Source organism: Schistocerca nitens, chromosome 3, assembly GCF_023898315.1.
Source record: "Schistocerca nitens isolate TAMUIC-IGC-003100 chromosome 3, iqSchNite1.1, whole genome shotgun sequence".
Lineage (NCBI taxonomy): Eukaryota > Metazoa > Arthropoda > Insecta > Orthoptera > Acrididae > Schistocerca > Schistocerca nitens.
The window spans coordinates 248597190-248624028 of record NC_064616.1 but is presented as its reverse complement, the minus strand read 5'-3'; the positions used below and the strand labels follow the sequence as shown (position 1 = coordinate 248624028).

The 26839-nt window shown below is 35.2% G+C and overlaps 1 protein-coding gene across 8 annotated transcripts in view; it reads left to right on the top strand.

The window, feature by feature from the left end:
• LOC126248210 (nuclear factor 1 X-type) overlaps positions 1–25431 on the top strand; it is a 601762-nt gene extending 576331 nt beyond the window's left edge. For 7 of the 8 annotated variants that reach the window (XM_049949028.1, XM_049949025.1, XM_049949026.1 and 4 more), the window contains 3 exons: positions 9911–10143; positions 18478–18715; positions 24089–25431. In XM_049949028.1, coding sequence (XP_049804985.1) covers positions 9911–10143; positions 18478–18715; positions 24089–24261 — 644 coding nt within the window. In that variant the 3' untranslated portion in view covers positions 24262–25431. Of the gene's footprint in view, positions 1–3700; positions 6708–9910; positions 10144–18477; positions 18716–24088 lie in introns of those variants that run through there. The other variant, XM_049949031.1, reaches the window with a different exon arrangement.
• The last annotated feature ends 1408 nt before the right edge of the window (positions 25432–26839 follow it).

The following is a 26839-nucleotide window of genomic DNA, read 5'->3' as shown; positions in this document are numbered from 1 at the left end:
ACTGGCTTGTAGGATCTCAAAGATTGGCCACAGGGTGTTGAAGCAAATAATATGCTGTTTGACCAAAGACTTCCTATTCATACCAAATTCTGCCAACTGACGACTGGAGTTGATCTGTTTAAGCTAGACTGCTTCAAGGATAGAATATTAAGAGAATGGGAAATAGATCTCATGTATAACACACCATTTCATCTCAATTAAATTACCTGCCAGGAAAGCATTAAATGAGAGCTACATATGTCATTTTGAAAAATATGTAGCAGATTTTGGTGCCAAATATAACAGAACTATTGATATAGCAGAGAGGGTATATAAAGTAGCTGCCTTCAAATTTCAGTAGCAAGAGCTGATGAAGAACAATGACACAGATTTCCATGTGGATATTTTGAATTTGTTTTCAATGTATGGATTATGAGATGCTTATCGATGCATTAAAATAGCTTTGAGGATGTTTATGACAATTTCAATACAGTTTTGGCAAATTAAATGTGATGATAAACTACTTACGGTAGAGTTTATGTTGTTCTCTATATACATAAACGATTTGGCAACAGGGTTGGCAGCAGTCTGTGGTTGTTTGCTGATGTTACTGTGGTGGAAGGTAAGGTGTCAAAGTTGAGTGACTGTAGAAAGATCCAAGACTGCTTAGACAAAATTTGTAGTTGGTGTGATGAATGGCAGCTAGCTCTAAATGTGGAAAAATCCAAGTTAATGTGATTGAGTAGGAAGAACAAACCTTTAATGTTTAGTTACAGTATTACTAATTTCCTGCTTGACACAGTCAAGTCATTTAAATATGTCTATGTAATGTTGCAAAGCGATATGAAATGGAATGAGAGTGTGAGAACTGTGGTATTAAAGGCAAATGGTCAACTTCGGTTCAGTGGGAGAATTTTAGGAAAGAATGGTTTACCTGTAAAGGAGACTGCATATAGGTCACTGGTGTGACCTATTCTTGAGTACTGCTGAAGAGTTTGGGATCCCTACTGGGTCAAATTGAAGGAAGACATTGGAGCAATTCAGAGGTGGGCAGCTAGATTTGCTACCAGTAGGTTTGAACAACATGGATGTATTACGGAGGTGCTTCAGGAATTCAAATGGGTATCCCTGAAGGGAATACAATGTTCTTTTGGAGAAACACTATTGAGAAAAATTGCAGAGCCAGCATTTGAAGCTGACTGCTGAACAATTCCATTGCTGCCAACATACATTGCACATAAGGACCACAAAGATAAGATTCGAGAAATTAGGGCTCATATGGAGGCATATAGAAGTCTTTTTTTCCTCGCTCTATTTGCAAGTGTAATTGGAAAGGAATTGACTCATAGTGGTACATTGTACACTCTGCCATGCACTGTACGGTGGCGTCCAGAGTATCTATGTAGATGAGGATGTAGATCTAGAGACAGACTGTCAAGTTCAGCTTTCTTGTTGATGGAATACAACACTGTCGCTAAATTGGACTTCAGTGACATATCAGTGCATTTGCTGTGCTCAAAGTGAGGAAACGGACAGTAAAATTACAGTAAGAACACAATTCCTGGAAATGAAGGTGTTCTCAACAGTTAAATATAGCCCTTTTTATGTTTTTTTAGTTCCTGTTAATGACTCATATGTTGTTAACAGTTTCGTTCTTCATTGTACATCATGATAAAATCACTGTACAGTAGCCGCCGCAAACAATAAACATAGATTTTGTTTTACTTTCAATCCTTTAGGAAATGTTGTAAAATTTGTATTTTATATCTACAGTGGTACATACAAGTTGTTGTTTGTATAATTTTTCATCCATATAGCTCATTCAAATAACATTTTTCAATAACACTTCATTTTTATGAAACCTACATTACAAAGTATGAAATTTCCTATATCTGTGTGGAAAAAAGATAGTTTTTCTGGGGCGGGGGTGAGGGGGGCAGCTTAGGCAGTTCTGCAAGGGGCATAGCATCTCCTTAATATGACTCTGGCTATGGGTCCAAGCCAGCGGCCCCTGAACATTGTGTAGATGAGCAGCCATGAGGGCAAGGAAGGGAGAGACAGCAGGGTTCACTGGGGGACAGGGGAGGAGGGGGGGGGGGGTTGTATGTGTGAAATACTCCAACCAATGGGCCCACCCAAGCTGGCCTTTTGCTATGATATGGCGAGGGCTGAAGTAGAGTATCGGAAATGGCTTTGTCACTTTTAAGTTTAAAAAAAACGTTTTGCTGTACCTTTGTTTCCACAGAAGATCACACCATATCTAAACAAGCTGTTCATATATGTGTAATAGGCTCACAACAAAGCTCAGTGCTACAACTGTCCCGTAGCATTCTTAGTACACATCATCATTTACATAGCTGTTTTATTCCAAAATTCTAGATGATTTTCTCATCTCAAGTGTTCATCCATCCAATTGCCAAAAAATTTGGCATGTGCAACTTGTGTAATATTGCAATTCTCTAACTGAACTCTCATGATGCTTGTAACTTAAACTCTGTTATTACTGAAATTCATCTATACCATTTTTACTTATTTACATCCAACGTATTATCTCCAAACCACTCTCTGGCCTCATTTACTGTCATAGAGACTTTCTGCTGACTGTCGTCCGTAGTGCGTCCTTCCATAAAAATACTGTTGTCATTGGCAAATAAAAATGCATTTGCTCTCATCAAGTGGCTTGATAAATCACTGATATATACCAGGAATAAAAGAGGACTTAACTCAGAACCCTGGGCACTCCCATATCTAAATTTTTGTACTTGTAAGGTATTCCGTGTCTTTGTATTCTCTGTTTCTAGGAGAGATAGGAGTAGAACAAATTGTAGGTTAATCCCCAGACCACATTTCAATGTAGTTTCATAAGCAGTAAGTTATGCCTGATTAGATCAAATACCTTGTATAAATATAAGAATTTGTATCCGACGCAGTTAGGACCACTCTCATGAAATGAAAGACTGCTGGTTCTGTTGATCTGTTCTTCCTAAAACCATTCTGATAATTAGTGATTATTTTATTTTTGTTCAGAAAATCAGCTCATCTTTCATACATTGCTCTTTTGATTACTTTATAAGAAAATGTGGCAATAGTGACATAGCAGAATATCAGTAGAACTGCACTGAATCCCTCTGAGAAATGTAGAAACAGCCCCTTTAACAAAAATTTTCTAACACTTTTTTTATCTATGTGGATTTCTTTACTGTAGAAACCATTAAAAATATTATAGTTTTGCAACAAGTTGCTTGCTGTTGGACAACATTTTCTCTGTAAAATAAATCCAGAATTGAAGACTACTTAGTTAAATTACCTACCTGAGAATACATTCTTATAACTTCTTTCATGCAGTGATATAATTTTGTTTTCATGCAGTGATACAATTTTGTCAGGTCATTAATCAGCTAAATTCATTTGTTGTACATTGTAGCTTTTCTGAAATCAGTTTTGCAGTTTTATACATTTGAAACCATTGTGCTGATTTATTCTGTGAAATATATCCAGTATTTCAGAAGTATCTTCTACCTAATACTTTTTTTCTGTATAAAATTTTAATGTACCCTGAGAGTTTAAGAGTCACTAATGTTTTGTTTATTATTTTATGCGTTATATTAAAGTTATGAAGAGAATCATTTTCTCTAGAATTTTAAAACATAATGTACCTATTAGAAATTTTTGCAAGAAATGTCATTTTAATTTTCTTTTACTCTTTCCATGAATTTTTCAGGTGGAATGAATTGACAAAACTTAGACACCTGTAATCAAGACATGAGGGATGTGATTTAAAGAAACCATGAGACAGACCTAAATGATATATTTTTTATCTGAGGCACCATTTCAAATGAAGTGACAGGGAAAGTTAATACTCATAGCGCACCAAGGACTAATGAATACCAAGAGCCCTCTGGTTTAGTGAAACAACTTGTGGGCAGACATTGTTGACAAATTTTCAAGTCAAAGAGCAATATTATATAAAAGCTGACTATAATGAATATATCATGTACATTTCATATATTCTGGAATCTCTCCACTATAAATCATAATCAACTTTACCAGCTAAAAGATTGGGACTTAATACTGTGAATAATGAGTCAACATGTTACTTAAATTCAGTTGAATAGTGTTCTACACACTACACATATGCCAGTTAATTTATTCTTTTCATTCATGTATACATATTCCTAAATGTGATTTCAGACTGCAAATATCAGTACTGGTGCAAAAGTAGTTACAGACTTTTGTGCAATTCTCCAGCATAAAACAACTAGGAAACAGCTTAGAGAAGTGTGAAACAACACATTTTTGATCAAGTTATAATCAAGGAATGTGCAGGACCCTTGCATGGAGTAATAATATATGTGATGGATGACATTTGCACCCCAGATTAGAAATAAATGGAATTACTGTATGTATGTATTTTGAATAGAAACCACACATTTCATGCACATGCAGTGAATAAAGGCCATAGAATTCCCATAGATTAAATAAATGAAGATGTGCTATTCAGAATATTTGCACCATAACCTAGCATCTGGATGCAACATATCTGTTTCATTTATTAACAGATAATGATTTTTTGGCTATTTCAGAACGAAGTTGTGAAAATGTATTTCAGTTCACTTATGGAATATTTATTTGCCCTGGTCTGGGCATCATTAGCAGTCCTACAATACTTCAATAATGGTTTTGGAAAACTGCAGAAAAAATCATAATTATATCATAAAAACATATAAAACAAGTATTGGGTCTTCTACCCATAAGCCCATTATACACTTGTACATTTGCTATCTTAAACAGTAAACAATCCACCATATCACAATCTTCTTAATATGTTTGTTACTTTAAACAATGAAACAAAATGTAGTGTTAATTGAGGGAATAACTCAGCTGCTGCTCTGTCACTGCCATTGTAAGCTTAATGCTACTCTGTGGGGACTTGATTGAACATAAATACACACTTTAAAGGCAATTTGCACCTCCTAGGTGTAATTCAGACAGGTCATAGATAGTAAACTATGATTACTTTTTACAACAGTTGCGTATAACTACAATTTAATAGTACCCAAAGTTCAAAAAATGTCTTGGATTTTTAATTCATAAGATGGGTCTGATTATACACAGTACATATAATCTTTCTCATTTGTTGTGTATTTAAGTGCTCCTCATTGTCTTTCTGATTAAAACTCTACTCTTGACTCACATTAGCAAACCATTACTGCCCATGTCATCAATCTCCCATGTCCACAGTTTTCCCGATATATTAGTATCTGTCAGTTTTTCTTCTGCTGTATTTACAGAGTCAAATTGAAAAAAACTGTGATATTTATTTACTTTCCAGAATGTGTATTCAATGTAGCTGTGTAGTATTTTGTTTTATTGGCAGTTTTTGTACTGTTATCAGGATTTGACCATATAAGTCATTGTTTCAGTTTTAATGAGTTCATTCATCTGTTGTTATTATGTTTTTGCTTTGTGCAAAAATCCTTGCATATTTTAAAATATTAATTCAATTAAAAGTTTAACTCAAAATAGATTTATTTAATTTGTTTTCCACCAAACTGTGGAGCTGTAGTATTTCATAAATTACTTTATTTTCCCCCCATGTACTCATGGTATCTAACTGTCCTCTTTACCATATTTTCAAACAAAAGTAATAGGGTCCACTTTTGCAGATGTATATACAATTTCCTCCAATTATATTGTATAATAGACTTTGTTGGTCTTGCAGATGTTCATTTTACAAACAAGAACTAGTATTATTATAAAACAAATGAACAATACTGTAATCAAGCCTATCAGAAATTACCGTATAATCCTCCAATATACCCAAACCTTCAACACATCCCCATACTCCTAAGTTTGACTAGGTTTATATATAATCTTAACATAACCATTATGGATAACTTATTACATATGGAAACCTTAAATGTGAAATATAACTATGAAACAGAAACAGAACTATGAAATATGAAATAGAAGAGATCAGTTAGGCTGTAATCAAACTTTTCACATATAATAATCCTCCATTACATCCAAACCTACAGCATGCACAGAGAAAATGATGGTCATTCCCCTAATGTTATGTCTGAGTAGGTCTATGCTCGAAATTAATATAGCCATTATAGGTAACTTGGAATGACTGATTTACTGAAGACATTAGCTTCCCAAGAAAATTATCACAGTAACATTAATAGAGAAATTTAATACAGACTACCCAGAAATGAAATAGAAAACAAACTTTTAAGATAACTGCTGACCTGAAGTTATCTACGTATTTACAACAACAATGGTAAAACGTACACTGTAAATAGGCCTTCATGAAATGGAAATATTGACAACAAACCTAATAGTAAATCATATGTTGAAATATGAACACAGTGAAAATTATAGAAGAAGCAGTGATACAGTTGTGAGTATTATATGTATGTTAATAAGAACCTCAAAACAGTGAATTTCAGCTGTATGGAAAGTAGCTGAAGACGAAAATTTTCATCTTAGTTCAAATGTTATCAGCAGTCTTGCAACAGTTTTAATGTGCAGTTTGTGATCATTGTGAAAGAATGATCCTGCTATGAAAATGTTTCTGAGCTGAAATATAAAGATTTTCATATTCAGTTACTGTGGTACTAACTAACTAACCAACTAACTGTATGTGATTTTGTACTCTATACATTTGTAGTACATTTTTGCACTGGATAATTATCTTAGTTCACCTTTAATGTATATGTATATCTATATGTTATGTAATGCTGTGTAAATTTTGTGATGAAATATATCCATATATTTAAAAATCATAGTTTTTTTTTTCCTTTATTAATCCAGTCTTGTTCCATGTTTCAAGGTTCTGTAGCCAGAAATCTGACAAATTCTGTTTGTGAGTCCCCTTCCCAAACCCATTTCATTCAGAATTAACACTTTTCTTATATAAAATCCTAATTTTTAATCATTTTATTATGAGCTTATTCAGTTTTTTTATTTTCTGCAGCACATAAATCCCCAGAAGTGGCACTGTATTGTTTAATATTAGGTGACAAACTAAATTAGATTAAAAATAGTACACTTAAATGACATGTTATGGAACAAATAAACAAAATAAATTGCTCAAATTATATTTTTAATAAATATTTAGCTACTAATAATGATTTTAAAATTATTTATGTCCCTGCATTTAACACATACCCAATAAAACACCATATGTAACCAAAAATTAAATGTAATGTATTTCATCAGGTTCATTCCACTTTTTAACATCTTTTTATATATGTATATACAAATTTTATAGTGAATGTGTTCAGTAGATTTACACTCTATACATCATACATCTTGCATTAAAGAGCATTGATCAGTTTCGTTTCATTGAGATTTGTGCATTCCATGATATGTTATAAATTTATATATATATATATATATTTCAAGTGGTACCATGATTATCAATATGGCTATTTCTTGATCCTACTTTCATTTCAATTGCAAAAAATATGTAGGACTTTCATCATTACTGTGATATCAATTAGTAGAACATTAGATGTAGGTGTATCAGCTGCTGTTTTTTTCTGCCACAAATATTACTGCTATAGCACAATTAACTGTTTTAACTGTGCATATTAGTAATGACTAATAACAGTGCATTATTTCTGCACTTTTTCTTGTAAGTTATGGTTACTGACATTTCCGTTAATCACATGTGTGTCATTAGTAACACATTTATTGAACAGCTGTAGCCTGTAACCAAGATAAGATGCTCCATCCTGGAAACTGTAAGTAAAGTGCTTCTAATGAGGAGACATGTTTTCAGCTCCTCCTGAATTATATATTTCAGTAGCTGTGCACTTTTTCAGTGCATAGTGCTTTTGGCGAAATATTCAACTTCCTTTAAAGGTATAGGTGCAGGTTAATAAGTCATTTCACTCTCTGCTGTTCATTTTTGATACTTTAATGTGAGGGAACCCTACCCCCTTTGCATTTGTAACTTTTCCACTTCTGTGTTTCCATTTTAATTGCTGGTGAACCTATTTTTATGCTAATAGGTACTGATGTTTTCTGTCTCAGTGTCTGTACTTTAGCTAGTTATTCCAAATAGTGACAACATAAAATTATTTTACTTTGATTTTCAACACTTACCTGTATTTAAAAATGTATTAATAAGTAGTCATTGACATGAAACAGAAAATTTAGTTTCTGCTTCTCCAATTTTGAAGTGCTTTCTGTATATTATAGATACTCTATGAATGCCATGAAGAAGGATAACTTTTGCGGCTATAGAATAAACGAAATTAATATTTTTCTGTGTCATATAGTGCTCTATCATTGTTTTGAAGATTGTATCCCTAATTGTAACTGTAACACTCTGTTTCTCTCTTTTGTGACCTCTTAGTGGTCATTTATATGGAAATATATGTAGCTTTCTTGAACCCTCAGTACTCAAACTTCTATTAGTGCTGATTTATAGAGCTGATGTTCTCAAGAACAAAATATGATGATATGAATCCAAACAACCACTGGCAAATAAACATGGTTTTATCTAATTATCAAATATTTTAACCAAAAAAGTTTTGCTGTAGACAATGTAATCTAAATCTTAGGCAACATCCATACTATACACTACTTCATACCTTTCCTTAATACAGTTATTTACCTAATTTTACAAAAACTGATTTTTCAATTTATCTAGGCTCTTTCCATCCTTACAGACACCGTCTTACTTGTGTCTGCAAATTCTTGTTAGAATATTTATCATCATAATATGCCACTTCTTTCTAATTTATGTGCACAACTCTGAATGGAATGTTGGTTATTTGAAACATATTTGTTTCTGGATTAGAGAAACCATCACATTCAGAACTGCAGACACCATTTCAAAGAGTAGAGGATGTTGGTTCATGAGAAAAATGTCATCAGGCTGTTCCATGCTGTTCACAAATGTTTTTAAATAAATATTTTTAGTGTCAGCATGTAGTTATCTGATGAGAGTGGTCTGCAGTGCACATTATAATTCAGGAAAGTCTGCATATATCAACAGCTGGAGTGACAAGGAAAATGTCAATGTTACATAGAATTTACAGATTGCAATAAAATGTGAAATATTTTAATTAGGAAGATGTACTAAAGAAATTTATAGCCTTTACAACATACAGTTTGTATTCTGAACTATTTATAAGTTCTTACAGGTAGTAAAATCTGTTATTGTGTAAATCTGTGATAAAGACTACAGCAAAATAGCTGCTATCATTGTACAACATTTCCCATTTATTTTGTAATTTCCTTTTATCAGCCACTGTGTTGTGTGTTGTATTGGCAAATGAGAAGGAAAAATATTAACTCTGGTATAAAGTGACTAATGAGGACTATTCATTGTGCTTAAATGAATTACATTTGTCTTATTTTTAAGCCCATTTGATTTAACTCAATACACACTTTGAAAAAGTGTAATGTTGGAGTTATCCTTAAGTCACCTATTATGATTTACTGAAGTATCGTTAGCCAGCAAATTTACATATTGGTAAATATCTCAGCCTAATTCAGTGCCAGGTTGTGGCACAATAAACTGCTCTTGCTCACTCATAACTATTATCCTTCAGATAAATATTATCTCTTCAGTACTTCTAAATTGAAATTTTTGATAATAACTGAATGCCTTCCAAAGATATTGCACTTGTGAGTAAGTGCTGCTACTAGCCTAACTATTAATATCCGAGCCATACAGGATTTGAAAGAGAAGACTAAATCATTGCTTGTCTATTTTTTCAAAATAAATTAAGGAAAGTCAAAAAAGAGGTTCATAGTATCTATTAGTGTTAGTGTAATAACACTTTCTTCAATACAATGGGTTTCTAAAAGAAGACCAGTCACGGTTCATTTTAAATTAATTCTCTTACTTTATCATCAAAATATATTGTCCGATAACATTTTTGAGTGTATGGAGATGTGATGCCTCCAGGTGAGCTGACAGTGACTTCAGCGAGCTCCCCACCATCGTCTGGGACCCCACCAATAGCAGAAGGTTCTCCAAGAGATGGCCGCACTCCAGTCCAGGGAAATGCACTGAGTCCATCACCTCCTGTCAGCTCAGCAGCAGTTGATGTGGTCCCCACAAGCCGCACTGTTGTCAGCAGTCCATTCTCAGTCAGCCGTGAATATGCATTCACTCACATTCACACCCAACCAGGACAGGTTAGTTACAGTTAAATTTCTACACCCAAAACAGTCTCTGAATTTAGTTGTATTTTTGCATATATCCATACTACTAGCAAATATGGTGTAGCATCATTAATGAGAATAAGCTCAGTATTTTATACAATATGTCATAAATTAAGTACTCAGATGAAAAGAAATATGAATGAAAAATTCCTCCAGTCAAGATGTGCTGCTTAGTTTATCATGAACATCAAAGTTTTAAACTACAAAAACACACTAATTTGCAAATTAGTAGTCTCTTGGAATCTATGTGATGGACAAAGTTGGCAGCTGAGGTGGCTATTGTGACCTTCAGTAAGTTTAGTCAGCATAGTGTTGCATGAACTGTTGACAACCTCTAGGTCTATGGCTGATAGGTGCTGGAAATGACAGTGGAGTGGATATTTCTCATGTCAGTACTGACAAGAGATATTCATAACCCTGATGGGGGAAGGTAATTCAAACCTACAATACTGGATGGTATTGTGTAATGAGCAGACACTCAGCTTTCAATGGAAAGAGTGTGGCTTCAGTTGCCAGACTGCAATCGTGTGTGTGTGTGTGTGTGTGTGTGTGTGTGTGTGTGTGTCTTTCAATGACTCAACACTTCTGTTATTATGTGAGCGGTCTTCTTTATTTGTAGATTATTCACATTCTACCAGAATTTTCCAGATAACATTTTTCATTTTGAAGAAATACTGAGGAATAAATGCAAACCCATGGTGAATATATGAAGGTAGCAGTCAGCAGTGCTCTATCTCATTTCTGTTTGGTCTAACAATAAGACATTAAATGAGGCAGTTCTAAGTTATTCCTTCACTCATTTCAGAAGGTTTTTGTAAGGGTCTGTTGTTATCATCTGGGTATTTGAAAGATAAATGAAGTGCTTTCAAGTTATAATGCCAGCAGCTTTGCCACAATGGTAACACTGGTTCCCATCAGATCACCAAAGTTAAGTGCTGTCGTGCTTGGCTAGCACTTGGATGGGTCACTGTGTGGGCCTGCCAAATGCTGGTGGCAAGTGGGATGCACTCAGCCCATGTGAGGCTAATTGAGGAGCTACTTGATGGACAAGTAGTGACATTGGCTACGAAGTTTGTTCAAGTTATAACACCTCTGATTTTTTTTCTCACAAACTAATCATGTGAAAAAGGTGAAACGTTTGTGACTTCTCGACATAATCTCCCTGCAGCTATATACATTTTTAACAACATCAATGCAATTTTTCCATGTGACTACAAACGCTTCCTTAGGAGTCTGGTTTGACCTCTGGAAAATCGCTGATGCAATAGGAGCATGGCTAGTGAATGTACAACCATAGAGAGTGTCTTTCATCATTTGAAACAGCCAAAAGTCACTAGGTGCCAGGCCAGGCGAGCAAGGAAAATGAGAAATCACTTCAAAGTTGTTGTTATGAAGAAACTGCACTATTACGTTGACTGGTGCCATATTTCCATGCTCTTTTATGTTCTTTATACCTTATTTCAAAAGTTCTGCAGGTCTGCTGATTGTAATAAGGTATTGGCATAAAAAACATAAAATAGCTTGAATATATGGCACCAGGCATTCAACATTTGCAGAACACATCTGACAAGAAAAACACCACCCCACCACAACAGCAAATAAAATGTCAAATCGAAACACCTTCATCTGTCTAAATTTTCTGTCTTACTTTATGTTTGTTTACATTTGTCACCAGTTTCAGAGTTACATTACGCTATCTTCAGACCCCCAGACCAATGTGTAGGAAGAATCCCACCTCTTTTATAATCAGAATAGAGGCCAGCATACAGTCACTAGTATCTGTAGACATCTTTTAACAATGCGATCCATTCAATCATCGCCTGCAGACTGCCCACTCTACATCACGCACCTGTACCATAGTGAAGCAATAATTTACAAAAACGAAGTTTGCACATTAGCTTGCCAGCAGATGATGATCGAAGGGATCACTTTGTTAAAAGAAATATATGGATACCACCAGCTGTATGCTGACCCCAATTTTAATTGTATAAAATGTAGGATTCTTCCTACACATTGGATAGGGAATCTGAAGATGGCATAATATAACGCTAAAACTGGTAGAAAAAGTGAAATAAAACTAGAAATTTAGACTGCTGAAATTTTTTCATTTGCCATTTTAGACAAGAAAATAGTCAGATACAGAAATAAGAAACATCTCCAAACTCAACAAGAGAACTTCCAAATCCAAAAAGGCAATAATAGAAAAGAAACATGTAATAAATGACAAAACAAACATCAGTAACCAAACGTTATTCAAAATAATAAAACATGTAGTAGATAAAGATTAACCTCCTAGTTACCACAAAACAGTATCATATAAACAAGGCTATATCCCCACCCTCTATCACACTGAGAGAAACAGCAGACACTTTTGTTACCACTAAAACGAAACAAAATACAAACGCATTCCAAACATCAAAACAAAGTGCACAAAATGGTGAGATGGCAGTGGTTCTTCACAGCACAAAAATGGGAATATATTTAGCGTTAGTGAAAAGTTCTGCGTGCTAAAATCGACCACATATATGCAGAAGACTATGAAGAATGGCATAAGAAACAAAACAAAAACATGAGTAATGATAATTATTAATACCGTTTATAGTAGTAAGCTATGGCATGAGAACTCTTCATGCTCCTAAAAAACCACAATTATAAGAAAAACTATATTGTTACAGTGACGACCGTAGAATCTTTAAAAGAAAAGTGAAATGCATTTTGTTAAAATTAGACTTCATTACACTTGCAGAAGATTGTATTTAACCTATATGACTTGTATGATGTGACTGCAGAAAAAAAGAGGCCAGGAAACAAAGAAGACAACATGTATTGCCTAGCAGCATGCCACATGCACAGCCTGGTGCCTGGTGATCATCCATCAGCGTCATGGTATCCACCTGTGGGGCTCTTTTCCCATTTTTAGGTCTTCATGCAATATTGTGTGCCCAGATTCCATAAAAATGACAACTTTGGAGGCTATGCATTCCACTTTCATATAGTGATCCTCCAAAACAACTTTTTCCACTCACTCTATCATGTTATCAGGCAGGCTGGTGCTAGACCGAGATCGTCTTGCTTTGTTATCCCACAATATTCTAGCTTCTTTTAGCTGTCACACCTATGAACACACATTAGACACAGCCATGCATGTATCACTCATCCAGAAATGAATTTCCTGTTGGTGTCACACCATGCAAATGCGGAAAATGAAAACATCACCATTTTACAGTAGTCAATCTTGCCACTGACAAGTTCTGTGTGCTGTACAGTGCTGCCATCTCTGTCACACATTCACAACAAGTTCACACATATTTTAAAACAAACCTCTTGTTTCTGTGTGCTTCCAGTCCTGAGGGGAAAAAAAGAGGTGTCATAATTTGAATGCACCTCGTAAGGTTGTTTTGTGTTATCATTGTCCTAAGAAACAAGTCATAAACTGGTGACTCCCAGTATATTGCAGGTATATGTTGCCAAAGATGTGTAATGGAACTAGCACATAAGGGCAGTAGTAGGAAATGTGAATGGCTGATTTGCTTTATTGGGAGAATTTTAGGAACATGAGCTTCGACTGTAAAGGAGACCTTGTATAGAACACTAGTGCAACCTAGTCTTGAGTACTGCTTGAGTGTCTGGGATCCCCACCAGGTCAAATTAATGGAAGGCACTGAAGCAGTTCAGAGGCAGGCTGCTAGATTTGTTACAGACACTATTGATCAAATTTAGAGAACCAGCATTTGAATCTGACTATAGAATGAGGAGGTATATATATAGTTGTTTTTGCCTCACTCCATTTGCAAGTGGTCCATGAAAAGAAATTACTAGTAGTGATACGAGGTACCATATGTAACACATCATATGGTAGCTTGTGGAGTATGTATGTAGATGTAGATGTAGATGTGAGTAATTCTCAAGTTGAAAGTCATATTGCAATAATAATCAATATTAATGGAATGTGTATTGTGTTGCAGAAAAAATGTAACACATTATAGATAGAAATCAGTGAACTGAAATATAATGAATTAAAATATTTATATGCAGGTTTATAATTTTTTATTAATAATTTCAACTACTGATGTAAAATCAACTTGCTACATTTTAGAATTATTTTCATTATAATTTGTTCTAAGAATATTGAGAATTAACTACACTGACCAATCACTGGAGGCAATTAATTTTAGTCTGTTGAAAACAGAGCAGCAACTTTAAGAAATTCCATAGTTTGTGATCTACTGCCAATATATGCAACCCTCATTTGCTAAAAGTACCTTCTCATGTGAATCAAAACTTCTGCAAACAGCAGTCTCTGATCATCATGCATTAATATGCTGTATGTACAAAATGGGGCTCTAAAACATAAGACAGGAGGGAAATCAGGACTGTCAGTCTATAAAATATGAACTTTTTGAAGTAACACTGAGGATAGAAGATTGGACTGAAACAATGCAAACACAAGGCACAAATTAGAAGTATGATGATTTCTTAACAAACTAATGCATCATTTTCATGCAGTCTTCCCCAAAACGACCTGTCAGAAAAAGCAGGGTCACCATATGCAATTTATTACCAAAGAAATAATTGAACTCAAGACTAGAGTGAAGGAACTCAGACAAACAGGAAAGATGGAGACATTTAAACAGTATCAGAAGAAGTACAGGAAATTTATAAGAGAAGCAATAAATAGAGACATAGCAAATTCAGATCATAAAAGTAAAACAGCATGGGGCCAAATCGACACTGATATATGTAGTCAAAAGTGTAAATAGGCACCAACAGAAATTTTACTAAACTGTTGATATTGAGAACACCAAAATTACAGATGGAACAAAAATTTCATATACACTCAATGACAGTTTGATAGATGCTGAATAAAATTTAGTGTGTGAAAGAAGCCATCATGGGTCATAGAGTCCTAGTTCACTTGGACAACCATCTGACTCAGTGTTCTGGAACCAGTGACAAAACTAGAACTCCTAAAAACAATTCAGAAACTAAAGTACAAGAAATCTGCAGGAGATGGTGCTATATCAAACTGACTATTAAAGTATCATTGAACCTTTTTTGTACATAGCAAACTGCTCACTCAGAGAAGTATATCCAGAAAAATTAAAAATAAGCAGTTACCAATAAACAAGAAAGGTGACAAATATGACACAAATAACTACAGACCACTATCTTTCTCAAAAGTACTAGAGATATTTATGCAAAGTAGGTTGATTTTATTTCTAGAAAAACATCCTGATTCCTGAACAACATGGTTTCCAAAAAGGGAATCTTTTACAGATGCATTAAACAAAAGAAACTTGGTAACTGCTATGCTTCTGGATTGTCTCAAGCATTTGACACAACCACCTACACAGCACTAATTAAAAAACTTGAAAGCAATGGTATGCATGGACAAACCATGCAATGGATAAAATTGTATGTTAGTAGCAGAAAGCAGTATGTTACTACATAAACTGGATGCAGATCTGAGGTCAAAGATATTATGTATGGTGTACATCAAGGATCTGTACTTAGTCCAATTTTGTTCAACTTATTTATGAATGGTATTGACGTCAGAGAGAAGAATCAAAAAATAATGTATGCTAGTGATATTACATTAGTCAGTGTAGAAGAAAATCTGGAAATGTTTGAAAAAGATGTTTTTATTTCGACAAATAACACAGTACTGTGCCCCATACAAAATGATTTAGCCTCATTATAAATTTAAAGAAGACAATGTTCATGACTAGAAAAGGAAGAACACATACATGTACTCATAGATGAAGCAATACTGGAAGAAGCTACCTCCATAAATTTTTTGGGGCACAACATTTGACAATAAGCTCTAATGAAGACAGCATAAAAACAATGTCTGCCATACACTGTAGTATTTATTATGGTAACAAACAAATTATGTGTGCAGTGTACCATGCTTGTTCTGAACTATGCTTACAGTATGGAATAAATGTTTGGAGAAACTACAGTAGCAATAATTTAAAAAGAATTTTTGTAGCACAGAGAAAGCCATTACAACCAGCTGGGTAAAACCTGACTCATTCAGAACCATCTTCCATTATCTAAAAATATTGACATTTTCATCCACATGCATATGAATAACAATAATTTTATTAATAAAAGAGAATGCTAGAAAAGAATGCAAGTCTTCATTCAGATGACATAAGAAAAAAAGTGAGCTGAGAAGTGTATCACACAGACTGAGAGCTGTTGAAAAAGGTCCTTGATACCCAAGTGTACAACCGGTAAAGCATCTTCCTAAGTGTCTGCAGGACAACATGAATGAAAATAAATTACAGAAGCTTCTAAAGGATTATTTACTGGAAAAAGACTTTTGTGCTGTAAAGGAGTATATGTGTAAATAATGAGAAACATTGTTTTACCTGTATTATGTACTACAATCACTTGAATATATTGTATAAATCATAAAATATTATGAAAAGGATAGCTGCTACTCACCATACAGCAGAGATGCTGAGTTGCATATAGGCACAACAAAAAGACTGTTAGAAAATGAGCTTTCAGCCATCAAGGCCTTTCATGAAAATAGACAAAACACACACACACAAGTGCAACTCAAACACACATGACCACAGTCTCTGGCAGCTGAAGCCAGTCTGGCTTCAGCTGCCACAGACTGTGGTCATATGTGTGAGTGTTGTTTGCATTAGTGTGGCTCCAAGACATGGACAATTATACAGCTGAAAGACGTCATTGCCATCAGGGAAGACATCAACCATGAAGGGACACAGGTGGTTTGCAGCTATCAGCGTGTCTTCAATTACTACCACAGGTCCCATGCAAGCACAGGAGAATGTCTCCCATAGCATAATATGACTCCCATCAGCCTGCATCTGTGACATGCTGCACATTTTGAGCTGCCTTTCACCTCTATGACAGCATTCACGGAGACAACCATTGATCTAATGTAGCAAAAATGTGCTTCACCCAAAGAGCTGACAAGTCTCCATTAATTGACAGTCGAATCCCAATAGTCCCATGACCACTGCAATCATAATTGACGATGTCACTGGGTCAGCATGTAAACACATAGGGGTGGGCTGCTGCAGAGCTCAATGTTCAACAACGTACAATGAATGTTGTGCTCCAAAACACTTGTACAGGCACCAGCATTGTGCTCTTTCAGCAGAAATGCCACAGATCACCACACATTCTACTTTACAAAGCAGACAAGCCTCTGAATCCCATGTTCTGTGACAAGTCGTGGTCTTCCATCCATTAAACACCTAGTGGTAGTTTCACTGTCCTTCTACCTCCTTCCATAGGTGCTAACAACAGTGGTATGTGAACATTCAAGCAGCTTCTTCATTTTTGAGATACTCATTCACAGGCTGTGCATAATAATAATTTGCCCTCTGTCAAAGTCACATATCTCAATGAATTTCCCCATCTGCAGCCCATGTCTTCATTAGGGTGATCCCCCGTTCATGTTTACTTCACTTACACACTTTTGTTACCATGCCATTGCCTTCAAAGCCACCAAAAGTGGCACGCAACATCATGGTGGACAGTGATCATAATGTTTTTGCTTATCAGTGTATGTTCCCTTTATGAATTAAATGAATGTGAACACTTCTGTTCAGTGCATTTCATTTGAAATCAAGACATAAGGCTACTGAATTTTTCAATGTGACACTTACCCCTGCTGTCTTAGAGTTCTTAATTACAAATAATTGATGGAGCTGTGGTAATTTCAGACCAGTCCAAAACGTTCCTGGAATATCAATATTTATTTATTTATGTACTCTTTGCCCTTAGACTCTAGCTGATAATTTTCAGCTGAGAGTGTAGGATGCATCATACAATTTTATACTGTATATATAATGTATGTACAGTAAAGAAAATGGGGTTACATTTTGTGGGTACATATGAGGTTATTACACATTTTCTGTTACAGTAAAACAGCTAATATTTAATCTGACATTTCATACTCACTCGTACTGTATATATATTTCTCCGTAAGATACACTTTAAAATAATTTTTAAATGAATTTAATTTATTTACTTGCTTAACTGATTTTGGAACCTTGTTGAAAAACGTTTTGCCTGCTTCAACAGGAGCATTCACTGTCAGTTTCAGAGTTCGCTGTCTCATGTAATAATTTTCCGTTCCTCTTGTGGTGTGTTCATGTATGCATGTATTTAGGAGGTTTTTATCGTTTATTCTCTCTGCTATAATATTCTGGTATATTACTTCAGCACAATGAGTCATCGCAATTTTAAAGTATAATTTTAAATTTTAAGTACACTAGACAAAATAACATTTTGTGTTATGGTTCTGGTTCCTTTCAGCTTTTCAGCTATTCAAGTATTAGTCCAGTTAGTGCCATGTCAGGAGTTATAAGTCCAACAAACTTGAGTATGTTCAGCTCTCCTGTAACAACTCCCCGTACAACACCAAGATCTACACCAATACCTCGCTGGAATACTCCTTTCATCAGTTTGGAGGAGGAGTACAACATGATGACACCACTAATATCTGGAAATGGCCAGAGCTCTGAGTCTAACTCGGGAACACTTATAGATGATGGTAAGTATAGTATTTTTCAGAAAGTAATTACATTTTAATGAACTTGAAGTAACAACTGAAAATTTTTGCAACAAATAATTGTGTGTTGTTGCCTTAACCATTTGGCTATCCTAGCATGCCTCCAAGCTTGACTCAAATTTTCATTGAAACTGATGTCTTCACCTTTCCAAGTACAAGTACTACTACTACTACTACTACTACTACTACCAGAGATTCTCTCACAATGCATGTGAAAATAGTACCAATGTAGAAAAAGTTAATGGATTCCTGTGGCGTTCACCACCACAAAGTATATACAGGGCAAGACGAAAAAAAAAATTCAAGTGTGTAGAAGACATGGTCAGATCTCGATTTAACTACGTACATGTACACACTGTCAGTGGGTCTATAAATGATTAAGAGTTGCAATTCCTTGGTACAGGTAGTTATCCCACAAGAGTATTAGTTTGCTCATTTTATTGCTGTTACCAGGCCTGGTAGGATATATAAGAAGCAAGAACAGCATCAAATGTTGAGTGATCCCTGTGAAGGACATGGAGATGCTGTATTCTTGTGTGAGATAATTATCAGCACCTGCAGAGTTTGAAATGGTTCTCATTGCGAGTCTCCATTTGACCAGTTGGTCAAATCATGCAATATCAAGAATTTTGGGGCGTGTGGATGTGACATTGGACTACATGGAATGTGAGGGCAGATATACTTGTTGTCAAGGTTCCTGTCAACCATGTCTAACCACCACAAGTGAGGATCACTGTATTGTATACCAAGCACATCATAACCTCTTCATCTGCACCTGAAATCTGAGAACATGTACTGGACTCCCTGAAACATTCTCCATCATCCTGCAACATTGGTCAAAGACCAGCAGCAGCTGGAGCGGGGAATTATCATACCATGCAACACAACAGAAATAGCTGCATTTGGAGTGATGTTGTGACTGAGAATAATGGACTGCTGAAGAATGGCATTGTGCTGTGTTGAACTGCAATTCTGTACTACCTCAGGTGACCATCATCAACAAGTATGGCACTGACCTGGGAGAAGTCCCATTCTTCCAATGTTTATGAGAGTCACAGTGGTGTTACTCCTTGTTTCATGATGTGGAAAGCCATAGAGTATGATTCCAGGTTACAGCTGGTAGTGATTGAGTAAATCCAGATAGCACAATGGCATGTCTCAGACATCCAAACTGCTCTTGTTACCTCTCATGCGACGGTATTGTGGTGCCTTTTTGCAAAAAGGCAATACTTGTTGACACCTGACATGTCTCTGTGGATTGCCTGCATTATGTTGAGGTACGCCCATAGCCAATAAGATCCCCAGATCCATTCACAACGGAACAGGTGTAGGTCCAGTGTGGATATCAACTCTGTCCCAGTGCAAGTATCCAGGATATCAAGAACAATTTACAACAGTTGTGGGCCAGCTTGCCTCGAGTGAGGAAACAATACCTTTATGACATCCTTACCAACTGGATCAGTTCGTGCATCTAAGCCAGACAGGTTGCAACCTCATACTAATGAGTGGGCTCATTCTGCCATGCTCTTTGTAAATTTGATTTACTACTGTAATTACTGAACTAACATCACTTACCATCTCATGGAGCTAGATTTTGTTTCCTCCTCCATTTCTGGATGTTTCACATTTTTGTCAGGCAGTGTATACTAAATTTAATTAAATACAAAGAAATGAAATGACTGGATCAATGGGAATGAAACAATAAAAATATAGTGACATGAACTGATATCAGTGCAAGCTGATCACATATGCTGAACTTGTGATGTAATAAACTTGTTGTGAAAATTGAATACTTATGCCAGTTGAAACTGGAATCCGAGTTTCCTGGTTAATTGTTAGGCTTATTTCAGGCCTGAATGTGTGCTCAGAAGGTGCAGTAGTTAAGATGACTGCTTTGAATAACTAAGAAGTCTGATTTTGAGTTCCAGTCTGGCACTAATTTTCAGTTTTCACAACAGATTTATTTCATTGCAATTTCAAGATACCTGAACAATTTGCACCAATATCATTTCACATCACTCCATCTTCACTGTTTCGCTCCCACTGATGCACACATTTCATTTGAGTACCTTTAATTCATTTGGTAACACAGAATTATATTTTTTATCTGTCACTTACAACAATAAGAAAAATATCTCTCTTTATTATTCATTATTGTTTATGTTTTTCAACCATAAAGGTATTTTACAATCTGTTATTAAATTTAATGGGACAAGCAAGAACTGAAACATATATGAATGTAACTAAGAAAAGAACTGGACAGACGGTTGGGAGGGGGGGGGGGGGGGGGGGGGAAGGAGGTACTATCAATTTTTTGCCCCCAGCTGAGAAATATCATAGATGTGTGCTGCATATGATTGGATAGAACTTACATTGCACTCACTTGCATGATGGCATTTACTGTCCAGTTCTTTTCTTAGTTAATATAATAGAGGGAAACATTCCACGTGGGAAAAATATATGTAAAAACAAAGGTCTGCTTGTGTCTGTATATGTGTGGATGGATATGTGCGTGTGTGCGAGTGTATACCTGTCCTTTTTTCCCCCTAAGGTAAGTCTTTCCGCTCCCGGGATTGGAATGACTCCTTACCCTCTCCCTTAAAACCCACATCCTTTCGTCTTTCCCTCTCCTTACCCTCTTTCCTGATGAGGCAACAGTTTGTTGCGAAAGCTTGAATTTTGTGTGTGTGTTTGTGTTTGTTTGTGTGTCTATCGACCTGCCAGCACTTTCATTTGGTAAGTCACATCATATTTGTTTTTACATATATTTTTCCCACGTGGAATGTTTCCCTCTATTATATTAACTAAGAAAAGAACTGGACAGTAAATGCCATCATGCAAGTGAGTGCAATGTAAGTTCTATCCAATCATATGCAGCACACATCTATGATATTTCTGAGCTGGGGGCAAAAAATTGATAGTACCCCCTTCCCCCTCCCCCCCCCCCTCCACCCCCGCTGCTCCCTTGAGTGTTTTAGATTGGATGTAAAATTTTTAAAAAACTGATTTTTCAAAAATATGATCATTTTGTAGCGGACATCGTTCTGAAGAGTTTGATATATAAAACATATATGTAAAAGGAAATGTAATATGTTATTTGGTCTTAAGTATGCTGAAGTGCAGTGCCACACCTCTTCACACAGCAGTCTTCTATTGCACGTCACTGTATTTCGCTCTGTGGAATTCAAATGTGTATATTTTGTAATGGAAGCCATCAAACTTATATTCAGGACAGTGGAAATTAAAATTTGCTGTGGTGCCTCTCCTGCACCTATTTGGCCAGTTTCACATCCTACCTCTCTAAAAAAAACTCACTATTAATACTGGGTGGGCTTATTTGTAACCAGAAGAATAAGAACTCTTCAGAAAATTTGCACTCTGTTGCACATTATCTTTTGTGTGGCATAAAATTAAATATCAATAAAGACAAGAGCAAGCAAGACAGTACCATTTCTTCAGTCCTTAGGTCCCAGCACATCTTTTTAACTCTAATCTTGCTATGGCTTTACATGGCATGCTTTCCTTTCTGCGAAAGAATCTATTACCTCATCAAAGCTTGTCAAAAATTTTGCTACATGAAAAATCAAAATGTCATTTTCTAATACAGAAAAAGCTGTTAATATGAATAGTACTTAAGACTGGTGTGGTTTCTCTATTTGATTATGTCAGTTTTGTCACTCTGTGCTAGATAAAATGAAACAGACATTTCCGATATTCCAGCAATTGTAGCACACGCCAAATAAGCAAGACAAATGGTCATTTTTATCTACCTCATTTACATAATAACATGATAGAAAATAATTTTTGACATACCAATATCAAATGCCTAATAGGCCAACTACAAGCTACAAGCAAAAAGTTTTATGTTAGGAAATAGTTTCACATTTCATTCATATACTCCAGTTCCTCAAGCATGAGATCAAAAAGCAGTAGTATGAAATTTTTATATAAATTTTAAATCATCATATTCTTCCATATAATTTGTGTGATGTCCCTGTTTCTTCTCCTTCCTTGCTCTTACAAACAATCTTGTCATCACTAATTCTGTAACTATTCCTGCTAGTGTCAAAACTTAGTCTCAAGTTAACTACACTAACACTGCCAGAATCACCAGTTTAGTTATCCCACATTTATTCTCAGGTTAGGCATTATTACATGTTTGTACAACATGTTTTCCACACTAGTCTGAGAATAGAACTTAAGCAGCTGCTAACTGGGGACTGTACAACTAGCCCTTAGTAGTGTAACAATCTGGCAAAAATTTTCTGTCAAAATTTCATTTTCTTGGATACACCAGGAAGATTAATATGTAATCTTTCACACTTGTTAGTCATTTATTTCCACTCAGGTAGTCTGAATCTAAGGATTTTGCTAATAATTATACCAATGCTGATCATATGATGGGGACTCCCCCAGCTGAGACGTCCCATACACTATGCACGCATTCAAAAATCAACTTATGATTCATTCAGAAATCAACTTAGAATGTGTTTAAAAATGTTGGAAAACCAACAAGGATGTGTTTCAAAATAATATGAATAACAGATAAACCAACGTGCCCTGGATGCTTGGTGCTTTGTGAAGCAAGGTTGTTTTCTTCAAGAATATGAATTTAGCGCCCCCTGAAATTGCCACCTGGGGCAAATATCCTGGTTCTGCCCTCCCCCCACGATCTGGGCCTGAGGCAGAAAAATACAGACAATTTAGTACTGAATTTTTCTCCAGTCTAAGCAGTACAAATATATTGCTAATGAAATATCAACAGTTATAATGGCTTAAAAAGTATTGCACTGCACTACTCAAAAAATGCAATACTAAGTGTGTTACAAATATCCAATACTGGAACATAATGACTGAGTGTGTTGTTTGATTTATTCATCCATAGACAATTTACATTGTAAAATACCCTTAAAATAATTGTACAATGCTTAAATTTCTAATAAAAAGTAAAAGATTTTCTCTTTCTACCAGTACAACCATTCACTTTTTCTTACACATTTGTATTTATCTAAGAGTGGCTGTGTTTTTTAAGTCAATAAATAAATCTTTGACAGATTCTATAGTACTTGAAAATTATGTTAGAGTTCTGAGATATTTACATTTTGCAATGAGTGGTCAGATGATAAAGGTGTGTTTCATTAATTTCATGCTATGCTATTTATGTTCCAAATGTTTTTGTGTAGAAACCATTATGTGTATAAAGACAAAATTTCATTTACTAAGCCTCTATGCTCCACTTAAGATATGTACTAACCTTTACACTTCCAGACAAAACAAAAGTAAATAAAAACTTCATGATAAATTTCCAGTGGCTATGTTCCATAACATTGCTTTGATATTTCATTTCCTTTTCAGATCGATATTTCAACACTGTGGTTCACAGCAGTGAAGGAATAGATGCCACTCAAGGGATTACTTCTGGAGATCCAGGATCTAATGGTTCAAGCAGTGGAGCACGTACTCCCCCATCAAGGACACCAAATTCTAGCTCCAACCCATCCACACCCACCAAGCCACAGTCATCTTAAGCTGTATATTAGCACTATTAGATTTTGCTCAATTTATTATGTGTGTTTGCTAAGCATTGGGCCTGAATGGTACCTGCTGTAAACTTCCCCTTTTAATGGTAACAGCAGGGTTTGGCAGTAATCTCCAAGTGTTGTGTGAAATGAGAATCTTTAGTTGGATGTGTTTGAAGATGCATTTTTATAACTCTTCCCTTAATTTGTAAGATTTGCGTTGGATGAGAAGTAGATTTTCTCATATTGATCAACTAGTGCACAACTAATGGAAGCTGAGACAATCAGCCCAGAAAGTATGTGTGCCAGAATGTTGTCACTTTAATATGTGTTGTAAATAGTTGTTTTATTTGTGGTGTTATCAGTCACAATTCCCAGTCATCTTGCATGGGAAAACAGATTGTTTTCTAACTACCAAAGACTTTAGCCATATTTAAAAAAAATGTGATGACTGATATGGAGTTGTGTTAGAGTTCTCATTGCTATGTGATTTCTTTTAAATATTTTCTTTTTTTAAGCACATTGTGAGTATGATGTTTACATCTTGTAGCTTGTTTTTGTTGTTGTACAGAACACAGTTTTAAATAGTTTGTTGGGTGTCAAAAATTTTGAAAAAATTTTTGTTATGCTTACAGTCAGTTTGATTACAGTTTCAGTGTTTCTATTTGTTTATTTATGTAGTTGTTAACAATAAGAATTTTTTGACAAATGTAAGGTGGTTGATGTTGAGTATGAACACTGTTTGTAAAATTTGTTACATTTTACTGTACATATCAGATTATTTTTTAAGTAAAAGCAGTGCAGTTTTGTATGTCTTTTGACCTTAGGTTATTAACTTATGAGGGCATCTGAAAAAAGATACTCAACTCATATACTGTTAATATATATTATTAATTCTCTTGTTGCGCCAACAGCTTGTTTAAGGTATTTTGTTTGTTTCTAATTCTGTCTGTGTTTCAGTGAGATTGATATTCACAAGTTTTTATTTTTGTAAGTACAGAATCAAGCAACATGATGTTTTAGAACATGTTCAGTAGTGAAGTGGCATCAGTGATCCATTATTTCAAATGGAGGAGATATCTGTCACACAGACAAATGTTGTATTGATACAATGTTTCTGGAGCGTTTATTTATGAGTACTAGTCAATGAATAAATTCAAAAGGGCCATTAAGCTCTTTTTTCTTCCAGAATGAGATTTTCACTCTGCAGCGGAGTGTGCGCTGATATGAAACTTCCTGGCAGATTAAAACTGTGTGCCCGACCGAGACTCGAACTCGGGACCTAGGTCCCGAGTTCGAGTCTCGGTCGGGCACACAGTTTTAATCTGCCAGGAAGTCTCTTTTTTCTTATTTTTTTTTTTTATGTGAAGGTCTTCTGCAGTGTGATATAAAACTTTGGGAGGGTTTTTGTAATAAGCATCTGTTAGAGTGTTAATATGACACACTTTTTCATTGATTAATTATTTTTTGTAGACAAGGACAATGGGCCCCTGTAGAGATCTCAGTGATAAAATATTACTTTATTCTGAGGTACAAAGTGTAATTGGCTTTGAATTGTCAAACAATGAAGAAAAGATTTGCAGTTAAGAAGAATGGCTTGCAGATAATATTTTACAAATCTGTGATGCAATAAGTCGTAGCCTTGCCTTAAAAGCAAATATTTAGATAGAACCGTAGATTAGATATGTTTGTTACTGTCTATATAACATGAAGTATACTAACAAGACGGTGCTAGTGGACATTCAGAAGGTATGAAGTTTCTAAAATACACATTTGTTTATCTTGCCAGTATCAGAAATTCCATCATTTGTATGTGCAGCTGAAATAACACCTTTATCACTGAGGCATACCTAATTCTAGCTCATATACATACTGAATCCTGCAAATATAGCAATATGAATGACTAAATGTCCTGTAATATGTAGCAAATGTGGTGTGTTACTCAGCTGTTTTAGCTTCTGTTGATTTGATAACAAAATATTGTGCAAATTTTAATTGATGTTAGAAGAAAAGTTACAAGAACTGCAGCACTGATTTGTATAAAGACTAGAGTAACCTCTGAAAGCTCAAGATTTTTTTTACTGTACTTTTATTTTACTTCAGGCAAGGACATGTTCCAAAATATTATTTATTTCATATAGTTAGTTAGATTTGTGGAGCCACTTGAAAATGAATATGTTGTGTTTACTGTATTATGCTCAAACAGTCCATTTACAAAAAGAATGAAGGAGAGAGGAGAGGAAGGAAAGAGAGAGAGAAAGATAAAGAGCAATTATCTCTCTGCTAATGGAAGACTACAGAATACGAGACAAAGCATGAATGCTAAAATAGCTGAGTTCACTATGTGTTGCAACAAGGAACTACATCATCATTTTTATCCATGATGGTAACTGCAGTTAAACTGTACGCCCCTACAAAAGTTGTAAGATTGTTGTGTGTTTGCCTTGTGGGACCCAACTTTTGTGGGACATCAATTAAAACATTTATTAATAGCTATGATCTGTAGAGAATAATAGTGTTTGATACAAATTAATATTTGGCATCTTCAGCTTTAAGGGATGTATGAGCCCAAAAGATATGTGACATA